At 43.4% G+C, this 24,838-nt stretch overlaps 2 protein-coding genes and 1 long non-coding RNA gene across 3 annotated transcripts; all 3 read right to left on the reverse strand.

Moving 5' to 3' along the window:
• Positions 1 to 273: 273 nt before the first annotated feature.
• Positions 274 to 6,701, reverse strand: LOC110488725 (free fatty acid receptor 2). The gene is made up of 2 exons (XM_021561056.3): positions 6,454 to 6,701; positions 274 to 3,243 (listed from the first exon to the last, which is right to left on the reverse strand). Exon 2 carries the CDS (start codon positions 3,240 to 3,242, stop codon positions 2,247 to 2,249), a length of 996 nt encoding a protein of 331 aa, XP_021416731.3. The 5' UTR covers position 3,243; positions 6,454 to 6,701; the 3' UTR covers positions 274 to 2,246.
• A 4,482-nt stretch (positions 6,702 to 11,183) lies between these two features.
• Positions 11,184 to 12,657, reverse strand: LOC149985082 (uncharacterized). Its single transcript, XR_016486293.1, has 5 exons — positions 12,567 to 12,657; positions 12,386 to 12,452; positions 11,866 to 11,983; positions 11,537 to 11,597; positions 11,184 to 11,452 (listed from the first exon to the last, which is right to left on the reverse strand). It is a non-coding gene; the product is annotated as an uncharacterized LOC149985082 (long non-coding RNA).
• A 428-nt stretch (positions 12,658 to 13,085) lies between these two features.
• On the reverse strand, positions 13,086 to 23,014 carry LOC110488733 (uncharacterized). Its single transcript, XM_036947272.2, has 9 exons — positions 22,866 to 23,014; positions 22,547 to 22,604; positions 21,359 to 21,709; positions 20,299 to 20,565; positions 18,509 to 18,796; positions 17,989 to 18,093; positions 17,535 to 17,593; positions 15,457 to 17,439; positions 13,086 to 14,292 (listed from the first exon to the last, which is right to left on the reverse strand). The coding sequence occupies exons 2-9, from the start codon at positions 22,584 to 22,586 to the stop codon at positions 14,266 to 14,268; spliced, it is 3,120 nt and encodes a 1,039-aa protein (XP_036803167.2). The 5' UTR covers positions 22,587 to 22,604; positions 22,866 to 23,014; the 3' UTR covers positions 13,086 to 14,265.
• Between the last annotated feature and the right edge of the window lie 1,824 nt (positions 23,015 to 24,838).

Here is a 24,838-nt window from a genome sequence, read left to right on the forward strand (position 1 = left end):
TTACGGATAGTCCTGAATGAATCATGAATAAGGATGAGTGAGAAAGTTACACACTTTTGGAGCCCACTGTAAATACGCCTGAAACTCAACTTCCTGTTTTACATTGTTTTGATGACTGGAAGAACCCTTCAAAGTATTACGAAATCACATATCTATAAAACCCAAGAGCTACAGCCGACACAGACAATCAGAGTGTATTATGCAAGTTTGTGTATCCCATTTTGTGAAACATTTTCATGGGGGGCAAGGCATCACTTCAAATATTCTCAGAAGTATGATGTAAAAAGAGATTTTTAATGTCATCAGTAAAAAAAAGTCATAAAATAAAGGGGAACAGAAATAATATAAAACCTTCAACAGCTTATAAATACACATACAAATGCATACTACACATACATTACTGTCAGTGAAGGCTCCTCAGATGAGGAAGGGGAGGACCATGCTCCTCAGTAAATTTCATACAATGATAATAGTGGAACATTTAAAAAGTTTGCATGTTTAGATAAAACTTTACTGAATATATTCAAGTTACCAAATAATTCATTAAAACACACAATGAAGTTCTAGAGTAGCCTCAGCAGCAGTCTGTAGTGCACCATGGTGTACGCTGGAGGACAGCTAGCTTCCTTGACGTCAATGCAAAACCTAGGAGTCTCTTGGTTCTCACCCTGTCCATGGACTTACACAGTAATTAGGACAACTTCCGGAGGACATCCTCCAACCTATCAGAGCTCTTGCAGCATGAACTGACATGTTGTCCACCCAATCAAGAGATCAGATAATGAATCTAGTACTAAGAGCATAAGATACAGCTAGCTAGCACAACATGTGGTGAATAGTTGACTCAAAGAGAGAATAGTTTAACAGTTTTGAAAATATGTATTTATTCAAATATTAAAGAGAAGCAAGAGAGAACTAGCTAGCTATATTTGTTAATATTTTTTTAACTTCACTTTCACTTAAGCTAGCTGGATTAGCATACTCAAACACCTGGCTCAAACAGAGAGTGATGCTATGTTAGCTAGCTGGCTATGGCTATCCAACACTGGAACTCTTCCAAATCTAGGTAAGCTTTTGGTTTTAATAATTTATTACCACCAGCACCCGCAGTGGAACTGTTAAACTGCTTTGTGACTGTACACTGTACTGCATGATTGTACCGGGTTTACTAACTCGTTAGTTCTAGTACTATAGCTATATTGACTATGAAGTGACAATGATGCAGTCTGTATGTAGCGGTTAGTAGTCATGATATGAAGGTTTGGCTTGGAAAGTGTTTTTTTCCTGGTCACAGACAGGTGTTATGCACTGAAGTCCACAAGCAAAGGTAAAAGGTGAGAGGAGGAAAGCGCATGGATAGTTGGGAATTATATAAACAGGAACTATAGGAATTATATAAACAAGGAATTATATGAACAACGAGCAACGTGATCATGCTGTCTACATAAGGCTGCTTTGAAAGTGAACTGTTTTCGTATGATCAGGGGTGTATTCATTCCGCCGATTCTGTTGAAAAATGTTTCTTAAACAGAAGCAAATGGAACAAAAATGGGATAAACATACCTGAATTTGTCCAATAGAAACTCTCATTTGCAAATGTTGGACTAATGATTACACCCTTGGTCAGCTAGATGCAAGCAACAGTGCGCAAGGCAGTAATCACCTTGGTTACTCAAAATTCTCTCAACCCTTTGCACCTACGTTGTAGATTTTCATTCATAGGCTAGTTTGTTGCAAACTCATGATGGGTATAGGTCAAATTTGACTATCATACAGTAGCCCAAAACTATCAATGTTACATTGGGCTGGGGGAATGGAAAATGAATTACAGTCATCCAATATTCTGTAATAGAAATAAGGCTATGCTCATAAAAAAACAAAGTAGCATCCTCCCTCATCCTAATTGGCACCGACTGGCACTGATTAATGTATAGGCTACTTATAAAGACAGGTAGCAAAGTCCTGTCTTTTCAATAAGAACCTAAGTGCAATAAATACATTGAACAGGCTAGCATTTAGCATGTGTAGCATATGGCTTGACTACACACTATAATAGGGGTGTCAAACACATTCCATGGAGGAGCTAGTGTCCGCAGGTTTTATTTTTTTATTTTTAATTAAGACCTAGACAATCAGGTGAGGGGAGCTATTTACTAATTAGTGACCTTAATTCATCCATCAAGTACAAGGGAGGAGCAAAAACCAGCAGACATTCAGTCCTCTGTGGTATGAGTTTGACACGTACACTATAAGGAGCTGTCATTGGTGCTTGGTGTGCTGTCCTTCTGAGTTCTGGAGCAGAACAGGACCTTATTGCAGAAGAACAACCGCTGCATCCTCTCCACCAGGTTCTTCATGAAGAGGTGGAAGGTAGACCTGAGGGCCGCTGAGGAGAAGTAGAAGATGATGGGGTCCAGGCTGGCGTTGACGGTACTGGACAAGAGTGCTTCCACCCGCCAAGTGGGACTCTCCCAGTTGACAAAGCCCACTACGTGTGACAAGTTGTAGGGTGCGAAGCAGACGATAAACACCAGCAGGGTCCCCAGAGACAGGCCGATGGCCCTCTGACGCTTCTTGCGGTTGATGCTGGGCAGCTGAGAGAGGATTCGGATGAAGTTGATGTAGCAGAAGCAGCAGATAAAGAAAGGTACACAGAATAGAACCAGGAAGAGCTCCAGACGGACAGGTATCAAGACTTGCAGCTGCTCCGGGGTGAAATCCTCATAACACATGTCCAGGTTCAAAGGGTCTGCCCGGGTGGTGTTGGAATAGTCGAAATATTGAATGATGTAGACAATACTAATGTGCGCCATGGAGATTGCCCAGAAGAAGACGCTAGCCACCGTGGCGTACAAAGGCCGTCTTTTTAGTTTGTACTTGATGGGAAAGGCCACTCCCAGGTAGCGTTCGACACTGATTGCGGTCAGAAAGAAGGTGCTGTTGTAGATGGTGGTGTAGAAGACGAAGCTGGTCAATGGACACAGAAAGTGGGGCATGATCCATTTCATGTTGTCCGCCACCTCTTTGATCTTGAAGGGCAAGAAGAGCAGGAAGATGAGGTCCGAGATGGTCAGGTTGAGGAGCAGGATGTCAACAGGCATGGCTTTCTGCCTCACCTTCTTGCTGAAGGTGTAAAAGGCCACAACATTGGCAGGGAAGCCAATCAGCAAGGTGATGATGTAGACCACAAGCACCAGGCTGCTGTGGCCGTATCTTTCCATGACTTCCTTCTCAGACATCATTCTGCAAAAGAGGAAGGATATAGACATTGAGCTAATGTTTGTGTTAGCTACTCAATCTGGGGTCATTTCAGGATATGCAGAGTTAGTCAGCGTCACTAGTTTGTATGCAAAATTTCACACGAAGGCTGAATTCAGTCACAAGGATAGCTGTGATGCAGTTGGTTAACAAAGCCATGTCATTCTGTCTAACAAGAGTTTATTTGAGTCTATGGCATGTCTATGGTTGGACTCTCTACAGTAGACAAACGTCAATGTCATAATGGTCCTCAAGCAGGGGACTTGTTAGCAAACCCTGCCCCCTTTCCAAACTAGGAAGACCATGCCGATGTAGGCACAGTGGCATGCTTTGGAGTGAAGCCATTAATTGTGGCAAACAAGGTACCCATCACAACAATAAAAGGGAGCGGTCTGTTTGTGCTTCCCAGCCTCGAGTTTTCCAGATGCCTCTCGGCTAATCCCAGTGTTAATATCCAGCGCACGCATGAACCCCTAAGCTTCCTTCTATTCATGGTGGAGCAAACTAACAACATAATACTCCCATCATGACACAAGTGTTCAGTGGCTGGTAAGCCATGAGGATGGTATTTGAAGAATGATTTTAATTTCTACAGAGTAAGGTTTATTTGGTTCCCTATAAACCCTTACAGTCACATATTTTGGGGCTAGCAGTGTTATGAAGGATGACCTCTGCATGGACCTCTACATGGTCAAATGTGTAATTACCAGCAGCCACAGGTGTCTTGAACAGGTATTGCCCCAGGGGATTGCCCCTGGAACTTGTTGTAAAAAAAATAACTTAAAACTTGACTATTTCATTACATTTGTGGATTTTAATCTCTGGTCGAATTACTGGTGACTTGTATTCCTTTGACATAAAACATTTATAAAAAAGAGAAATAAAGATAAATATTGCAAGGGGCTATAGCTTTCTGTGTCATTTACTAGCCACTGGGTTATATATCTGCATACATTTAGAGGAATCAGTGGATGTTGCCCTCCTTGTGAAGCTTGATGTATCTCACTGGTAAATTTGAGTTTAAAAAAATCTGATGATCATTTGATATTACAGAGGGAGGCTAGCGCTTGGGGGTTGACACTTATTCAGTGAAGGAAAAGCAGCACCACTTCTGACTGTCTACTACAGTGACAGGCAGCTGGACAACAGAACGAACACAACTTCAGGGTGTCTTTTATAAAGCCTGAATTGTGCATTGGATTTGAACAGACGATCATTGCGTGAATACTGGAAAGAGGTCTCAGACACTTAACGTTTGTACTATTTCTGTTATGGTCATTAATGCGACCGTTATGGTTCTGAAATGTGGAGTGCAGCATTTTAAGGTGTATGTTCATGTGTCCCCAGGTGTTGATATTTTTAAATGAGTTGGATTTGGGAACACATTTCAGATATTGATAGCATCTAATTAAAATTGAATTGTAGATATTGTCAAGTTCATCTAGGCTACATTTACTTTAGTGTGTCAGGTGTAGGCTACATCTACATGTGGACAAATATCAACCTAATCAGCTCATAGCTCTTTACACTTCATACATTTCCACTGGTCAGCATTTTTTAAATGCAACCTTTATTTAACTAGGCAAATCAGTTAATTAAGAACAAAATCTTATTTACAATGACGGCCTATCCCGGACGACACTGGGCCAATTGTGAGCCGCCCTATGGGACTCCCAATCACGGTCGGATGTGATACAGCCTGGAATCAAACCAGGGACTGTAGTGATGCCTCTTGCACTGAGATGCAGTGCCGTAGACCACTCCACCACTCGGGAGCCCAATGACTTGTGAGAACTGGATCCTATTTTTCTATTCCTTGGGCGATACTGATTAACACAAACATGAACACAATCATCTACTTCTCATTTTCTTTCCCAACACTGACTCAACACTTACTATTTTTGCAATCAATTTGTGCTAAAACACACCCTTAAAGGAAGGGTATAATTATTCAAAACTGGGTCATGTGAAGCCTAAGTTCTCCAGAAGGGTATGTGGTATCTAAATTACAATCAACAAGAGAAGAAACATGGCTTTAGATGTTCAACACACCTCAGTCATGTAGGGAATGGTGCCAAGACATACACGTGCAGGAAGGAGGTGGCCGGCTTTTATCAGTTTATCTGGTGTTGCTGGGGAGTCGTCAAGGTGTTGTTAACCCTCAACTGATAAAACGGCTGTCTAGCGGATGCGTTTTGGTCCGCGGCGGTACAGTAGCTCGTTATGTGAAACCACCACGCACTGGACATGAGGCTGTTCATGTCAGGGTAAATGTTTGAGGTTCCACATTCACTTGACAGCTTATTTATTTCGTAAGATAAGATAAGAAAAGTAACATGACGCGCAGTGTAGTATACAGAGCGAGAGGTGGTCTAGTGTGCTAGTGCAGTGGTCACCAACCCTGGTTTTGGGGAACTACTGTGTCCACATCCTTTTTTTCCTGCCAGCAAAGCCCTAACACCGTATTTAACAGATCAACTACTCACCAAGACCTTGATTACTTGAGTAAGGTGTGTTAGTGCAGGGTTGGAACAGAGAGTTTCACCTGGTCAATGATGATAAACAATGCTAACCTAAAACAACCCATCACTTTAAATGCAGCCCATTATTACAGAGGTACTATAGCAACATTTTACCGAGAGTGATTGGTGAGACAGAGATGCCCATTGGGATAGCAGCCATTAGACTGGAACATCACACGCTCAGTCCCAAAGGACAAAAAAAACTAAGAGTTTGCAGTAACCATGACAATTCAGACAGAGTGTAGTACAGACACAGAACATACCTATATCATCTCATTCCTGAAATGGATATGTAAAAAGGTTGATTACTCAGCAAATTTGTATATTACATATATATTCCTAAAGCAAAAATTCTACTTTTAACTTCCACTTAAATAAGTCGGAAATTAGTACTTAAATCAGTACTGTATGAGTGCACTATGCTTGGAACACATGCCGTGACAACTGTTTTTACCCAAATATGTTCAAATATTTATATTCTAGTTACATGGTAAGTATTTTATATTTACCTTAGATTGAACAGATTTCAAAAGGTTTACAGGTATTTTGTGTTTTAGTATGTCTTCCTTGTGAAATATATAAAAGCGTAGTCTTGTCTACTTTGCCAACATTTACATAAAAGCTCCTTATAATAGCACAAGGAGCATGACATCAAGAGTTCCACTGTACATACCTTAGTCAGCAAACACACACACACAAACGTCCCCTGGTCAAACGGTGAGTAAACGCTTGGCTTCAAATAAACGGTGCTTTTAATGGTAATTTCTCAATGTAACGTACTTCAAGTCACGTACTTAACAGGAAAGAAGTTGCACATGTTCCTTTTTTGGAGGGTGGGGGACTCTCCATTTTGATCACACTTTATTTGGATAGTCCACAACAGATCTGTCTGTGGACGCTCAAACTATTGAGAAAAAAAAAACTGTTCAACTGCAACTCTGTTGATATGCAACAGCTTACTCAGATTACAGTTCGGTTTAGGGTTAGAGTTAGGTTTAGAGTTAGGTTTAGGGTTAGAGTTAGGTTTAGGGTTAGCGTTAAGATGTGAGGCCTGGAAGCTGAGGCTAGGGTTACGGATTATGTGTTAGGTGTGTGGTCACAGTAAGGTTTAAAATTGGGGTTAGTATGAGGGTTATGGATGAATACCATTTCTTGTTAAATAAACTAATAACTTAAAAAATACAAACCTCTCACCCAACCTTTTACATGGATCATTTGGCATGTGGAGAATGTTAATTACATATGGGAAATATCAAGCTCTCTGATATACTGTCCCCTCTAATTCATTTTAACATAGCCTATCTGACTACAGGAAAAGGTTCAATGTTTTCATACAAGAACTCACACAAATCCTGTGAAATCACAGTTCATGCCATTGAGTTTATTCAGTCTTTACAGACATTTTTTTGACTTTTCAGCATAAAAATTCAAACCTCCCTGTACAACAAAATGGCTAAAACCCTGTGCAATTTGAGTACAATGCCAACTGAACAAATTTAGCATTTTTGAATAAAAGAACATTTCTATTTGTTGCTTGAGCAAGGAGTTTATGTGTACTGTAGAGTGCAGACTCAAACTGTATGACGAAATTAAGGAATGAGTAGTTAGTGGACACTAAATTACAATGTATCGTCCCTAGAAACTACACAGTTACTATAAACAAAAACAAAAAAAAACTGTTTAGGAGAAACTTGAGTTGCGGTTACAACCCGTAAGATGTTAGTTCCCATTTATAGAGCAAAGCAACCACACAAGTATCTATAAATGGTATGATTGATTGTGCTTCAGATGTGAGTTGGTCAAAGTCTCTTCAAGGAAACGGTTTCAATACTTTCCAGTCTGTCTTTCACGTAACACACACACACGAACATGCACGTATACACAGAAATATGCACGTATATACACACATGTACACATATATGGACGCACTCTCGTACACGCATACTTCTCTGTTCAAAAGCAGGTTTCATATTGCACAAATCAAGATAGAGCCCAGAGAAGAGGGATTCATAGTAGTGAGGAAATATTTGTTTACATCCAACAATACTAAGTATGAGTCCCAAATAGAGTCTCAAATAGCACCCTATTCCCTACAGTACATATACAGTGCAATGGAAAAGTATTTAGGTCCTTACTGATTTACTCTATTTTCGCATATTTTTTTATTTTAGATTTTTATATTATATTATTTATATTTTTTTACCTTCAAATCAAAACCTAATATTAGATTAAGGGAAATTGAGTGAACAAATAATGAACAAAGTTACGCAACATCCAATTCCCCTGTGTGGAAAAAGTACCCTTACACTCAATAACTGGTTGTGCCGCTTTTTTCAGCGTGAACCGCTCGTTTCAAGTCCTGCCACAACATCTGAATTGGGATTAGGTCTGGACTTGGACTAGGCCATTGTTGCTTTTATAGCCATTTTCATGTAGACTTGATTGTGTGTTTAGGATGGTTGTCTTGCCGCATGTCCCAGCTGCGCTTAGCTTCAGCTCACAGACGGATAGCCCCGACACTCTCCTGTAGAATTCTCTGATACAGAGCAGAATTCATGGTTCCTTCTATTAAGATAAATTGTCCAGGTCCTGAGGCAGCAAAGAACCCCCAAACCATCACACTACCACCACCATGCTTGACCGTTGGTATAAGGGACCCATGTCGTCCAAAACGTTTTTGAACTCATCTGCTCCATAGAACATTCTTCAAAGAGTCTTGATGATCATCCAGGTGATTTTTTTTGTTGTTGAAAACTTGAGTCAACTTTTTGGATGAGAAGGGTCCCAATTATGCCTGGCGAAAACCAAACGCTGCATTTCACAGTAAGAACCTTACACCAATGGCAAGAATGGTGGTGGTAGTGTGATGGTTTGGGGATGCTTTGCTGCCTCAGGACCTGGATGGCTTGCCTTCATATATCGAAGGAGCCCTTCATCTAATATTAGGTTTTGGTTGAAAATCTGATAACGTTCAGTATCAAAATATGCAAAAATGTTGAAAATCAGAAATGGGGTAAACACTTTTTCACAGCTCTGTAAGGCACTACTTTTGATCCGAGGGTTATGGTGCCATTTGGGATACAGACTATGTTTTTGTGTGTGCCACCCATCCAGGCTCCAATCCAACACTAATTGTATAGTGAAAAGCCAGGTATAATATACGTGTCGTCCGTTTGACATAATGACACAGCATTTCACAGCAGTGACAAAGTCCTCTATCTAGCAGGGCATTTAGAACACCCTGGTTGTACTGATGAAGGTAAGATAGGGGGGCAATCAGGGGAGCGCACACCATGTCAGATGAAAAGCTGCCATCTTGGAGGGTGTTTAATCAGGGACTGTCACGACGAGCGCTGCCTTCCCTGACATTTGTGCTTACAGTGTGTGTGTGTGTGTGTGTGGTGTGCTGATAGATGGAGCCATGTGATAATTAGAATGCTTTATTCTTAGTCTCTCCCCGTAATTACCCGGAAACCTCAGCGTGGTCCGTGTGCGGCGTGAGCAAGTCGAGCGCTGTTTATCAAAACGGTACGATCTGACTGGCTGGCGTCTCGTGCTTGGCACTGCACCATGGTTGACTGTCTACAGCGGCCGATTCATGCATTGATTGCCACTGTGTGTTCTCTCGCCAGACCTGGGTATACAATGTGACTATTGTGTCCGTCACTGTGACCCTCCTGCTGTCAGTGTGTATGTGCTTGCATGCCCTGAGTCATTGTCCGATCATCCAATGAGTTCCCGCAAGACCTTGGAGTTGTCGCAATTAACCATCAGGCTTTTGGCTGAATGAGATCAGGTTTATCTTTTCGATGCGAAAAGATTTCAGCTGTTGCCCTCAAAAAAACCTCAGGTTAATGTGTTATCCCTAGCAGCAACATTTCTAAGATATATTCTAAGATATATTACGTCTCAATTCTTGACATTGACAATTATGAAGATTACATTCTGTTTAGAGGCCCTTAAAGAAATGGAGGAGCATTACCGTCATCTCTAAGACAACATGGTTGAACAATGGTTGAATTCCTTTTCATGCCTCCCAAGGCCTTACTGTAGTAGAGCTATAGAAATACTGCTAAGTACAGTAGCAGTGCAATGGATGGGGGAGATCACACATTAGCTCTACTGCTTATTGTTGAAGATATGTTTTGTTCTTATGGCCTCATAACAGCTGATAGGCCTCTGCCCAACCCCTCCCTGGTAATAAATAAATGCACGACGGTAATACACAAATAGAATACATATAAATCTATTTCCTTTAAAGGGGCAATCTGCATTTGCTTCGTCCATTTTTGGACTTGTGAATTAATGATACTGTGCGTACCCATTGATGGTTGAAGAATGTAACTTGTAAATGCCCAAAATATAAACTTGTTTTACTCCAATGTTTATAAACAAAGCAAATGTAAACAAACACTATATATAGCCTCAAAGCATGGTTATGACTATAATTCGACATCATGGATGATCAGTCTTTGCATCCATAGCTCTGTCTATGAATAGGAGAGTGGTTACATTTCTCCAGACCCATCCCTCAGCTTTTTTTGCCGGAACAGGGGTGGGGGAGGAACACTTTCTTGTTTCGATTGCTGATGGCCACTTAAAGATAAGACTTGATGACCAGAGCAAACAAACTCAACCAGTACTGTGTCTATGCTGGTGGTACAGTACTGTGTCTATGCTGGTGGTACAGTACTGTGTCTATGCTGGTGGTACAGTACTGTGTCTATGCTGGTGGTACAGTACTGTGTCTATGCTGGTGGTACAGTACTGTGTCTATGCTGGTGGTACAGTACGGTCGCAAATGGATCGCAAAAATAAAAGATGTACAATTCAGCAAAAATACAGCAGGAAAGTATCTATTGAAAACACAAGCCTATTTTTTAAATTTGTTGACCATTCATGTTTGTATTTCAGTGGATGCTCTTCTGCTACAGTATGTCTGGTATTATAAAAATAACCATCTGTGCATCAACGCAAGAGAAAATGGCAGTTATAGGATGTTGACGTTGTCTGTAGCCAGGAAATAATCCAAGCATGCTCTGTCTTGGGTTTCTGTTCTCTCTGTTGTGGTTTACATCGATATCTGACTGTGATCCTTTTTTAGACGAGCTAAACATGACTGTGGGTTTCCTTGTTGCTATTCAACACAGTTTTATCTGTGTTCAGTATATTTATTGAATTGCAGCCAAAGGGATTCCTTGCCGATGGCGCAAGTCTATTGTTTTAATTTTGTGATATTGAACAAGCAGTGTCGTAAAATCCTATCTAATAGAAAAGACCTTGGAGGCAAAAAAATATTTTTAAAAATAAGTACATTTGCTCTCATCGATGAGGCCCCTGAAGTCTCTCTTGCATGCTTGGCTCCCCCTAGTGGAGTTACAATATATAAAAACTCCTGTCTGATTTTGTTGCTCAAAATGTTTATTGCAGACAGACTGATGTTATACTTAACTCCAGACTCTGTTGAAATTATGGTTGTGTTAGAAATGGCACCCTATTCCCTTTATAGTACACTCATTTTGACCAGGACTCATAGGGCTCTGGTCAAAATAGTTTCACTAAATAGGGAATAGGTTGCCATTTGGAATATGTTGCTACTGGGCTTCAGCCAATACATTTGCATGCAGATGCACATCCTGTGCAGACAAACACGCCTATGCTCCAGCCAGTCCCTGCAAAGAGAGACATGCATCAAAATGGAATTGAAATAGAAAACAACAGATAGGTGTTCAAAATGAGAAGGATTTAAGCCTTACTTCGGGACTCATCCTCATGGACCCATGTCTCCTGGTGACGTCAGTTATGTTTTTCTTAGCACTGATGGAAACGAAGAGGAGACTTACCACCATGTTACATCTGCGCAGTGAGTGAATACCTCTAAAATGGATGCTTTCTTTCCTCCCTTCCCTGAGGTAATCACTGATCAGTACAAGAGTGAAAACGTGCGTTCCCCATTGCTTTAATCAAAGTGTCGGATCATGGATTTCCTCAATGGAAAGAAGGAGCAACACATGTATTTGAATAGGTATTTGAATAGGCCCAATGACTGTCCTGTGTGTGAGACACCCTCTAGGGTTTATACTACCTGTGGCGTTGGAAGCCATAGTAGATCCCCAGAAAAACCACCACCAAAACCACAGCAAGGGTTACACACACGATGAGCAGCACTGGCTCGTCTGGGTCAGGAGGGCTTGGTGGAGCCACTGTGTGATAAAGAGACACACACATCATTATGAAATGTAATCACAACAGAAATGCAGATTTTGCACATACCTTCCTGTTGCCTTGTTGTTTTGTACGCTACTTTATGCTCTAATGTGAAACATAAACAATTACAATTTGCTGCAGTAAACACAGTATATCATGGAAGGAGAGTAAAACAGCCACATTAAATGTACATGCAAATTGAGTTCTGGAAAGGAGCAGTATCAGCATATACAGTCGGCAATGGGGTCTTCCTACGTGACGTATTCCTATCATTTTGGAAGAACAGACAGTCATTTAGCTTTGGAGGATAACTATAATATGTTTTCTACCACTACTCAACATTACAAAGTCCTTCTATCTTAGCAGTTGTGGAGCAGGGTTGTATTTGATGTACTCACAAGTGGGAGCTGTGCTGAGGGACTGATAGAACAGCAAGCCAGAAACTCCTAATTCCTCCATAACAAGCTGAGGAAACAGACATGCATTTCACTAATGTGGAAAATCAACAACTCCCTAAGGGAGTCCGCATACTCACAAAAAAATAACAGTATTTTATTCAATTCAACCTTTCTCACTCACCAAGTGTCAGCACATACAAAACAGGATTCAAAAGTTCAACGCAGCTACTCATTTCTCGAAAGGACTTTCTCCTACTCTTAGTCCTGAATGTAGAGGTCAACATATCTTCCTTATTGTTATTGCTTTAAGATATGGCTTGAGATTCAGTGGGCATATTCACTCTATCAATCAACCATGACACATCCACTAAATTCTGCCATGGAATCAGGTGCCCACATTTACAGCAGGAATATTGTAACATGTTTTACAGGAAGGAACATCTCTGCTGTAAAGCTAAATTACAGTATTAATCTGGCAACTCTGCAAATAATTGTGCTGTAATTAAGAAAGGACATTTTTACAGTGCAGATTCTTCAACTGAAAAACTGTTAAGTAAATACAATATTCTGGGAATATTTGTAACAGCTGAAGATCAGAATGCCTGGAGGGCAAGATTATTTCAAAAGCAGTTAAGATTATACCATTAGGTAGGTAACATTATATCAAAATGAATGTCATGTAATATACTGACATACAGTATTTTCCTGTAAATCAAAATACTTTATTATCATCAACAAAACATATGGGGGCGGCCTAGTCCTGGGAAAAAAAGTATGTTCAATGGAGACCCCTAATCTTTAAAAAACATATTTATCCTCTTTTCTGTATTTTAATGGAACATATATTTTAGTATAAAACAGACTCCCTGAGTCACAAAGACACATGTTGCAATAGCAGTCCAACATATTTAGCACGTAACAGAAAAATAAAAACATTAAATATACATTTTGTTCGAAAGAAAACTAAGATTCTTTCCAATAGAGATCCCTTTTAATGTGCTAATCCCCCACACAAAAGAGCATCGTAGTCCCAGAGCAAATTGTTTTGCCTTGCTTAGTCGGGGAAAAGCAGCTCAGCAGCCTCTTTGTGCTGACCTCCTCCACGCATGGGCGTTATTATTTTCCGAGTCATTTAAGTCGCATAAAAGCACTTAATTAATAAGCGGCCCATCCATTTGTGGGGTCTCCTTCATAGTTAGTTGAGCATTGCTTCTGAAGCCCAGGCGCCGAGGCGAATCCCGTTAATTGAGCGGTGTCAAGAGAAGCATCTGTAAACAGAAAGTCGCCACGTAAATACTTCCATGGAAATATTCAATAAAGCAAGTCGCAGAGGGGCTTTTTTCCTCCTGAATTTCCACACAGTAGTTCCCAGGGGTCAAGTCCATTCAATTGAAATCAGTCCAGCAAGGGGTCTCTTTTTCTGTCCTTTTTACTGTTTATTCTAGTCACAAGGAGCAACACACACACAGACATGAATGGAAACATTTCAAGTCCTCATTGTTGTGGTCGTGCCTCATTCTCGCTCTGAACACGCTGAATGGGAGAGGCCACGTACACACGGCCTGGAGTGTCTCGCCTCAAACAGGCCTTTTTCTCATTACTACTATTTGGTTATATGGTGCTTCAGAAAGGACACCTCTGTGTGTGTTTTCCAGTGAGTCATTGTCGGTACTGTTGAAAATCAACAGATAACATTCACTTGACAGGCAGGGGGAGTCGACTGCGGGAAGTGTGTGTGTGTGTGTGTGTGTGTGTGTATGTACACGCGCATATGTGTGTTTTTGCTTGGTCTCCATTGCTTTAGAGTGGGGCTCCCATAGTCATCCATGCTTGTGTTTCTCCTCTTGTCAGTTGCTGGTGTGTGTGTCCGTTGGCATCTCTCAGTGTCTAGGCCTCCCTTGGTGGGTCTGGTGTTGGAGAGAAAGAACAAGCCCTTAATTATATACAAGACGTGTTCAACATAGCCACTGACACAATTCTGACACTGAAACACTGGTAAGGTATAGGCAGACAAACACCCAGCCAAACTACCCTGACTGTATCCCTGCCAAATACTCTTGTCATTACTCCAGTAGACAGATACTTGTCACTCAACAGGAAGTGCAGGCCCCGCTATAAAAGCTGCTTGGCAAGCTTCCCTGTGACTAGGGTTGCAAAAGGGAATGTATATTACTGGAAACGTTTGAAGTTTCAACGATTTTATGTAGTTCTTTTGGGTACTTCAGATTATCACAGGTGTCCGTCATTATCTCTGTCCCTCTGTGTGGCCTTATCACAGATATAAATATATAAAATAATTTAAAATACAAAATAAATGGCAAAGTAAAACTAGATCCTAAATATAAACCATCAACTCAGTGAAGACCACTGGTGTTTAATATGACTTTCAACATGAAATATCCTTTATATATTTATTTGGCCATGTCAATATGTCTTTGTCGTTATTTAATGTTGTGGCGGCAAACTGGTGAAAAAAGTAAACCGTTGGAAGAGTTGCAGAGTGAATTGAAAACAACGCCATAGTTTATCAGATGCTTTTTTCATTAATTTGGCAATTTTCTCTTGTACCATATGGTCTATCCACTAGAAACTCATGGACAATATGGACACAGATATAAAAAAATAAATACTACATATTCATCTTTTTTTAAATTACTCAAGTATAAATTACCAAAGTCACCATAGATTACCTGTTACTTACCAAAATTACAGAAGATTACAGTAACTTGGGTAAATTACCGGTAACTCCACACGTCACATATTATACACAACACACAATGTGCGTCCCAAATTGCATCCTATTCCCTATGGGCTCTAGTCAAACATAGTGCACTATAAAGGGAATAGGGTTCCATTTGGGAGGCTGACTAACTGTCAGTGAGAATGAGAGGAAACCAAAGAAACCAAATGCACAGAGAATGACATGACAGGATGAGACAGGCATAATGATCACACATCTGAGACAGAGAGCCATGTGGCGATTAATGAAACATGAAATGGCTAATCAACATATATCAAACATATGGGAATGGTTGGCTCTGATATCAAACACTACTTTGGTGTCTACTTACCTGGCGTGGGTGGGCAGTGTTCCTGTGGGCATGATGAGTATGTTGACCGTGCCTGTGTGTGTTATCAGCGTGCACGTGGTGGGCATTTCCCGAGTGCAGGTTGGCCGGCATGCTAGCACCGGGGTGTCTGCGGGGCGGGTGAGCATTGGGGTGTCTCTGTGCATTGTGTACGTTGACCGAGGGCCTGAGAGGGCCAGTGGGGCCCCGGTTTGGGGACTGGTGCTGGGTGCGTTCTCTGGGAATAGTCTGGAACTGAGCCAGAGGGATCACGGGAGGGGGCGTGGGGGGGCGCTGGTGCCCAGGGCTAGGGCCTCGAGCTTGGGTGTTGAGCAGGGCGGCCTGTGTCTGGTGGTTACGGTTGTGAAAAGGGTTCGGGGTCGTCAGTGTGTGCATCTCCAGGGCCGTCTGAGTGAGGCTACTGGGGTTCTGTGTAACAGGCTGTGTTAGTGCACCCCAACCTTGTGTTGCTGTCCGTCTCTGGTCTTGTGTGGGCTGCGGTATCATGTGTGTGTTTCCCCTACCATACTGAATCCCGGTTTGTGTCTGTGGGATGTGATTTGGATTGGCGAGAGCTCGAATGTCGAGTGTGGTGCCTTGGGGCATGGTGGTTATTAGTCCCTGTGGAGCGCCTGGTCCCTGTTGTTGTGTCTGGGGGTTGTGGTAGCTGCGGGAGGCATTTTGTTGCCTGGGGCCAGTCTGGCTTTGAGAAGCGGTCTGAGCTGTGATCTGGGATTGAACTCTGACATCCTGCCGGGCTCTCTGCCTTTGTGTACCGTGTGCATGGGGACTGATATGCAACTGTGTGTGGCTTGGAGCCCCAGGCTCAGTGTTCGTCCCATGAGTGTGGGGGAGGTTCTGGGTCTGTCTGGCCGCCGTCGGTGCAGCCTTCCTGGGTGTAGATCGGCTCTGTGGGGGACTCTGGGTCTGTGCTCCTGGCCCACTCTTCCTGGTGTGTGGTCTGGATAGTCTAGCCTGGGACGGGGACTCAGAGGTGCCATCAGAGGTGGATCTGCTGTCGGGGGAAGCCTGTACCCCTCTGGGGGGCTCGTTGGGGTACGCCGGGGTGCCCCTCAGACGGTCCCAAGGCATTTGTTGGCGGTGTGAGCTGGCACTTGGTGTGGTATGGCTGGCATCACGTGGCACAGAGCTGGCCGCTGCTGGGTTGGAGTGTCTAGGCTGGGTATCAGTAGCCTGGTCCATCTGGTAGGTCTGCGTGTTGGCGTTTCGCTGGAGAGTGTGACTTCGACCCCTGTGTGTGTAACCAGTAGGAATAGGACCAGTAGAAACTTGAGGACCAGTGTCTAAGTTACTGTGGTCAACCTGTGAAGGATCACCAGGATATGACAAGCCAATTAGCATCCTGGGATTGGAGTATGACTGTCCAGTCTGTGTGAAAGATTGTGGGTTGATATTTTGAACTTGAAGAGCACTAGCACTGTTGGCTACATTGGTGGCGCTCCTCTGCATTGTACTGTCCTGTGGGCTTGTAAATTGTTGCTGTGACTGTTGGTTGGGTTGTTGACCATTAGTTGGATAGGAATTGAGATTGACGTGAACCGTGGCCACCTGTGCGTTGCTATTTTGCTGGTTGTGTGGCAGTGTGTTTAGGTTAACACCGACCTGAGTAGAACCCGCTTGTATGAGTATGTTTGGATTGTTCGGGTGGTTTTGAGTCGTCTGTGGGAAGGTGTCGAGTGTGTTGGCATTCTGAGGTGCAGCAGTGTGTGTGAAAGTGTCGTGGTCCTGCGCGGTGCCATTCTGTGGAAATGAATTGGCATTCGGATGTTGCGCATTGTGTGGGAACCTATTTCTGTTGGCGTGGCCATTGTGTTGGAGTGTGCTAATGTTGCGTGGCGGTGTGTGTGTGTTATCGTGGCCATCGGGTGGGACAGTGTAGAAGTTGTGAGGGTTTGTGTGTAGCGGTGGGTCCGAGTGATGGCCTCTGCCTAAAGTCCGGGTACCATGTGGAGGGGGTTCAGTGGGCTGAAAGAGAGGGAGAAAGAGAAGAGAAGGGAATACATGAATGGGTTAATTGCTTTCAGAATCCTAATATTCTGGGAAAAAGAAGAGTGTCTTACTGTAAGCATGAGTTCTGGGTGTCTCTTTTGTCCTGTGGCCTCCTTCAGTCTTCGGTCAACTGCAATAAGCAACATTGTCACATACTGTATTCAAACACAGAAACATATGTTTAAATGAGCATAGTGTACACAGGTCAATGTGAATGCTTTCAAAGAGTTTACAAGATATTACTGAGACAGACCAGACCAGACCAGACCAGACCAGACCAGACCAGACCAGACCAGACCAGACCAGACCAGACCAGACCAGACCAGACCAGACCAGACCAGACCAGACCAGACCAGACCAGACCAGACCAGACCAGACCAGACCAGACCAGACCAGACCAGACCAGACCAGACCAGACCAGACCAGACCAGACCAGACCAGACCAGACCAGACAGACAGACAGACAGACAGACAGACAGACAGACCAGAGAGACAGGACAGACACTCACTCACTCACTCACTCACCTCTCTTCCAGCGCACCAGGAGTACGATGGCTATGACGATTAAGATCAGAGCGACCCCACAGCCAATCACTATGCCTGCGACTGCCCCTGCACTGAGGCATGTGCCTGAGAGAGAGAGGGAAGGGGGAGGGATGAGGGGGAGGGAGGCCGAGACAGAAAAAGTGATGAGCAGGGGGATAATTAATAATGATAATGAGTCTGAGACACGGAGCCCAGACAGACAAATGGAAAAGAAAGAAACGAGGTTTCAGAAAGAGTATGATGAAGTGATGGCAGGGGAAGAGAGGTGAGAGAGAATGAGTGGTGGAAATGAAGGGAACATCAGTGAAGACAGCTGAAAGTCATAGAAAAAGAGTTAGATTCTCATTGTGAGAGCATTTGGATTGATCAATCTTTTGCTGATGGGCTAGGCTGGGCCAAAATGTTCCCCTCTCTTCACTCGAAGATGGATGCCGCTGCGCTGTCCAAAACTAACAGTCATCAGAATGAGTCACGTCAGTGTCCGTCCTGCATAACTCACCCACGATGGCCAGGTCCGTCCCCTGCGCCGACGTGGCGCCCGTGATGGCATTGCTAGCCACGCACTTGTATTGGCCGCTCTGGTTGGTGGAGAAGGTCTGGAGGCTGAACACGCCACTGTCCAGTTGGCCAGACGCCACGGGTTCATTGTTGTATTTCCAGGAGAAAGTGGCGGGGGGCAGGGAGTCAGACACGCAGGTGAGTCGGATCGTCTGGCCTACCACTGCATCCGCTCGTACCACACAGTCTGCCGGGGAAGTCTTGCTCAGCACGGGGGTGTCGGGACCATCTGGAGGGGATGGGAAGGGGGCGGGGGACATCAACAGACAGACTCACAGACTGTCACAGTAAAGTTTCACCTCAAAATGCATGGGGTCAATATTACTGGGGTTGGGTATGACTAGTGGCTTCACGAGTCGTTATTGATAATGCGAATTAGCCCTGTAGCCCTTATAGTGATGTGCTTCTGTGGCTAACAGGCAGTTACATTACTTGGTGTAATGCTAGCTAGTAAAACAACTAGCTCATAGTATTAGCATTAGCATTTTAGCTGCTGGGTCGTGTACATTAGGCACCAAACAAAAGAAAACAGACTAAAACAAGGAAAGGCAACTGACTTCTCAAATCAGACACCATTTTTTTTGTGTGTGTGCTCTAATTAACACAACCCTGGACACCAGATAGTGACTCACAGTCAGAGCCGGACCACCACATCTGGGGCCATAGTTTCCCCTGCGATTCTAATGGCGTGGTCTTACAGCTAACCTCATGCAATTCAACAGATTCAGCAATTTTCTTATGTATTTTTTTTACCCTTATTTTACCAGGTAAGTTTACCGGGGTTTAACAACCCTACTCTTACATTAAGTGCCATGAGATCTTTAGTGACCACAGAGAGTCAGGACACCCGTTTAACATCCCATCCGAAAGACGACACCCTACACAGGGCAATGTCCCCAATCACTGCCCGGGTGCATTGGGGTATTATTATACTGAACAAAAATATAAATGCAACATGTAAAGTGTCGGTCCCATGTTTCATTAGATGAAATAAATACAAAATTGACGAGAGAATTTGGCAGTACGTCAACTGGCCTCACAACCGCAGACCACGTGTAACCATGCCAACCCAGGACCTCCACATCCAGGGAAAAACGTATTCTGATTGGCTGGGCCTGGCTCCCCACTGGATGGGTCTGGCTCCCAAGTGGGTGTCCTATGCCCACCCATGGCTGCGACCCTGCCCAGTCATGTGAAATCCATAGATTAGAGCCTAATTTCTTAATTTAAATGGACTGATTTCCTTAAATGAACTGTAACTCAGTAAAATTGTTTGAATTGTTGCGTTTACATTTTTGTTCATTATATCTTTTTTTATACCAGATGAAAGAGTGCCTCCTACTGGCCCTCCAACACCACTTCCAGCAGCATCTGGTCTCCAATCCAGGGACTGACCAGGACCAACCCTGCTTAGCTTCAGAAGCAAGACAGCAGTGGGATGAGGTTTAGAGGAAATTGTGCAGTTACAGTATATAGCTAATCCCATGCTATTCTACACGTTTTGCCATTATGAGGCTGAGAGAAAATGTTGCAGTTTTAAAGCTAATTTCAGGTTAATTACAATTCTACATATTTTGCAATGGCTTATCACGTGCTCATGTGCTATCTAATTGCCCCTGGATTACCCCTGCATGCCAAATCGGTAATCCAACCCTGCTCACTTGTGAGACTGTGTAGGAGTCTAATTAGCTTATGTTATTAGCATTAGCAGCTGAGCATGCAATTACTCACAATAAACTGTGAGGGTCTTTGAGGCGGTCTGAGCGCTGACGAGGTTAGAGACGGTGCAGGAGTAGAGCCCGGCATCTTCCCTCCTGGCCGGGTTGATCACCAAGTCGCCCCCTTTGATAGTGACCCTGGAGTTTGAAGTGAGAGCAGAGCCCCCTTTACCCCACAGCACACTGGTCTCTGTCCCCTTGGTCCAGGTACAGCGCACAGACACATTGCCCCCCTCCAGAGCCACTGACGGCACAAACATAGTCACGCCATCCACTGCATCTAGGGTGGAGAGAGAAGAGAAGCAGGGAGACTATAGACTGGGCCTAGATCTGTTTGTGGTGTCTTGCCAACTCCTACGGCCATTGACAACTCTTATGGACATGCCAACTCCTATGGTAATTGACAACTCCTATATTCATTATCATGCCACAAACTATTCTGGGACCAGGCTTGTGAGATGAATGTAAATACTGGAGTAGCAGACTGATTGGGAGATACACACACAGGGAGAGCTTTTGAATTAGCCATTACTGGGCTTTCACAGTGTGATCACAATCAATTCAAGCTTCAAAATACGCTGAAAAATAGAGGGACGCTTAGTGTTTTCTGCCTAAACTAATTTTGTTTAATGAAAATAATGGAGGGTTGGGAGAAGAAACAATATCCAGACATGGGAGCAGATGGTAAAGGGGCAGACAAAATGCCAATAAGCGCTAAGCCTGGACTGAGAAAATAAAGATAGAAGTGCCATCTGTAACTAGAAACAATAGTAATTACAAACACTAACATGTCTGGGCAAACAAGTGGCTACAATCACATTACACTTACATGCCTGATTTTCCACCACTGCTAGTCACTTTCTTCTGTAATATTCCCTCCCATCCTCCTTTATCTCCCTCACTCCATCACTTCCTCCCACCCTCCCTCATTACATCACTCACTACATCCCTCATTATATCACTCCTTTCTTCCCTCCCTCCTTCCTTTCCTCCCTCATTACATCCCTCCTTCCTTTCCTCCCTCATTACATCACTCACTACACCCCTCCTTCCTTTCCTCCCACCCTCCTTACCGAACACCCTGAGCTGTATGGACCTGGTGTTTTGGGCCAGGCCCGTGGTGGGCAAGGGGTCCACCATCACTGTGTAGTTCCCCGCGTCTCCGAGCTGGGCACTGCTGATACGGAGCTGGGTGGCTGTGATGGTGACCCTGCCCTGGTACTGGGTCACCGTGTTGAGCACCGCACTGCCCCCCACCCACAGCCCCAGGGGGGTCACCCCACCTGGGTACCCCCATGTGATGGAAAACACCTGGGACACTGTGACCACCGTGAAGACCGCATCAGTGCCAGTCTGCACGAGGACTGGATCTGATTTAAACTGGATTGAGACCAGGTCCTGGGAGAGAGCGACGGAGAGGAAGACTAGAGGATAGGAGAGGGGGGAGAAGAAAGGAATACACTGCTTATCACTCATTTACTTGCTTACTTTCTTACAGTGATTATGACAGGTTGTTATAACACTGGTATGAGAGAGTTTGAGGGGTATATAGTTGGGGGAATTATCTAAACACTTTACAAGCATATAAAAGGCTCCACAAGTCTTCAGCAGATGAATTATACTAAATCAAATGAATATGCTCCTGATCAGTCATGGTGAATTGACTTTACAAGGTGTGCATGAGAGGGACAACAATTGAGATGAATTGCACCGAGGTTCCCTCGTTGATCATTTGCCGTAAAACAGCAGCACACGTTTAAAGCATTGTTAAAAACCATACAGGGCTTAACTGACTTCAGTAGAGGTGGACACTGGAAAGAGTAAGTATGTATGGGATTCAGAGACGGTGTCCCAAATGGCACCCTGTTCCCTTTGTAGTGCACTACATAGCGTTCCGATCAGGGCCCATAGGGCTCAGCAGGGCTGAAAAGCCATTGGACATTGTGTATTAGGATATCACACACCCTGACAAAAGGTTGTTAAGCCAAAACTTTGGTTGAATAAATTCACAAGAAGGAGAGATGAGTGTGTGACTTTATTTTTCATTTATGCAACAGAACACACGGACTAAGAATGCAGCCGAGCTGGGGAGGAGTCATTGTTTCTGTCACCTTGGAATTTCCCAAATAAAAATGTAAAGCTACTCCTCCAACATTTAAAAAATACACACCATCAGCATTCTTTTCAGCTTGAGGTAGGGTACTCACTGAAGTCAACATTGAAGCCCCTGTCAGAAAATTGAGGGAGGAGAGATGCCTTACCTGCCAATGGCAGAACTACGGGAAGCAGGTGTAGGTTCATCACATCAGTCAGGATAGCCTGTGGAGTATTTTTGACTCAGACGCAAATCACAACTAAATTAAAGTGAATGAAATATGTCTGTTTAAGACTTATTAAAACACTGAAAGAAAGAAAGAAACCCAGGCTGTGTTCTTCTGAAAACACAAATAGGATCTGCTAGTAGCTTAGCGTGCTAGAATTCTAAACCAGACAGAGTACATAGGGTTAATCTATTGTGAATATACTCACTTTCACTTAATTAAAAACATGTCTTGAAAGATTTTCAATGTCAACACTTACGACAGACTTTTCTCTCTTCTCTCATGTTTCAGTTGTAAAAGCCATAAGCAGATTTTTGGCAAAACCAGTTTGTTTATGTGTGAAAGGTTTCATTTCCTGTTTCTCCACTCTCACCTGTCTCCACAGGTGTATTCATTAGTCGACACCTTAGTAAAACCTCTTGCGACGGAAAACGTTGAGCAATAAAAAACAACGTTTCTTATAGGACAAATTCAGATAGGTCCCTCCCTGTTTCACCCTTTTTCTTCTGTGTGGTTCCTAGTGAATACACCCCTGTCTTGCAGACACACCTGTCCTCTTAAAGGGATCGTTCGCCTCAATTACTTGAAAGCAGCATTGTGAGCCTATGGGCCAAGAGAGCACGCAATCCATGCTGGGTTTGTTTATTTAGGCACACCAGCTACAAACATTAGTAGCCGATGACACCAATTCGTTTCCATTCAAAATCACAACCATATCCTGCTGTTCTTTCTCAGTTGATGCTTGTGGGAAAACTTAACCTTTTTTAATTCAAGAGCAAGTTGTATCTGTGTTGAATATTTTACACGTGCTCCACTCATAAATGTGGGGAGCTGAATTTCTTTTGAGGTGATTTGATTGTGAAAATATGAATGTGCTAGTGCTGCCCTTTAGCAGAGACAGGGAATGATCAAACTCACAAACGCATATTGTAGCCTTGTAATGTAGGCTGTGTGGAAAATGTATTTACCTATAAAAGCTCAAAATGTTAAATAAAATAAAAACATTGTATAAAAAGCTCCAGTTCTATCAATTATATCTATTTAAAAAACATCCAGAGAAATTAGCTCTCAAAAAAATGAACTCAAGTAAAAAGTGTATTTTTTGTCTTAGTTTTTATTTTCTTCCAGTGGAATGTGACTTGGTGGAACTAGGCTATACAGTATGTTGACCTTATGGTCAAGAATGCATTGTAGTCCCATGAGAAAGATAAATTCATTAACAAGCACTATAAGTGAGAGCTCGAAGAGGGAAACAGCCGGCAGTAAAAGGAGCATGCACATGTTCGCATCCCAAGGGAGCCAAAGCAAGGGCGGGACACAAAGCATTATTACGATTATAGGTGCATCAGTGAAATTAACACAGTCTGTCACAGCAAAGTGAAAAGGTTTTCTTCCTGAATAAATGAAAGAATGGAGCTCTTGATTATGCCTAGTAGCCAAGTCTTACTTGTTGTTTCTGTGCATTCTTTCTGCACCAATCTACTGGTAGTAGATACACAACTTCAGGCCCGTAGCTACTGTACATATGACACAGGCAAGTCAGTTAAGAACAAATTCTTATTTACAATGACGGCCTTCCCTCGGCCAAACCGTAATTGTGCGCCGCCCTATGGGACCCCGAATCACGTCCCTTTGTGGTACAGCCTGGAATCGAACCAGGGTCTGTAGTGATGCCTCTAGCACTGAGATTCGGTGCTTTAGACCGATGCGCCACTCGGGAGCTTGTGAAATGCCCAGATAGCTGCTCAACTAGTGGCAGTAGTCACTGCCCAGCTCCCTGAACCGACACTACATGGTCAAAAGTATCTTGAACATCTAACATCTGCTTGTTGAACATCTAATTCCAAAATCACTGGCATTAATACAGAGTTGGTCAAACCTTTGCTGATATAACAGCCTACGCTCATCTGAGGATGCTTTCCATTAGATGTTGGAACATTGCTGCAGGGACTTGCTTCCATTCAGCCACAAGAGCATTAGTGAGGTCGGGCACTGATGTTGAGCAATTAGGACTGACTCGCAGTCGGCGTTCCAATTCATCCCAAAGGTGTTCGAGGGGGTTGAGGTCAGGGCTCTGCGCAGGCCAGTCAAGTTCTTCCACACCGATCTCAACAAACCATTTCTGTTTGGACCTCGGCTTTGTGCATGTCGTACTGAAACAAGAAAGGGCCATCCCCAAACTGTTGCCACAAAGTTGGAAGCACAGAATAGTCTAGAATGCCATTGTATGCT

This window comes from Oncorhynchus mykiss, chromosome 2 (genome assembly GCF_057628025.1).
Source record: "Oncorhynchus mykiss isolate SJ-2025 chromosome 2, ASM5762802v1, whole genome shotgun sequence".
Classification (NCBI taxonomy): Eukaryota; Metazoa; Chordata; class Actinopteri; order Salmoniformes; family Salmonidae; genus Oncorhynchus; species Oncorhynchus mykiss.

Bases quoted from the DNA above. Each gene is read 5' to 3' on its own strand.
- LOC110488733 (XM_036947272.2), bottom strand. From the start codon at position 22,586: ATGAACCTACACCTGCTTCCCGTAGTTCTGCCATTGGCAG. The intron at 18,094-18,508 runs GTGAGTTATGCA...TCTCTCTCTCAG, and splicing joins GACGGACCTGGCCATCGTGG to GCACATGCCTCAGTGCAGGG. The intron at 14,293-15,456 runs GTAAGTAGACAC...CTCCAACACCAG, and splicing joins ACACTGCCCACCCACGCCAG to ACCCACCAAGGGAGGCCTAG.
- LOC110488725 (XM_021561056.3), bottom strand. From the start codon at position 3,242: ATGATGTCTGAGAAGGAAGTCATGGAAAGATACGGCCACAGCAGCCTG.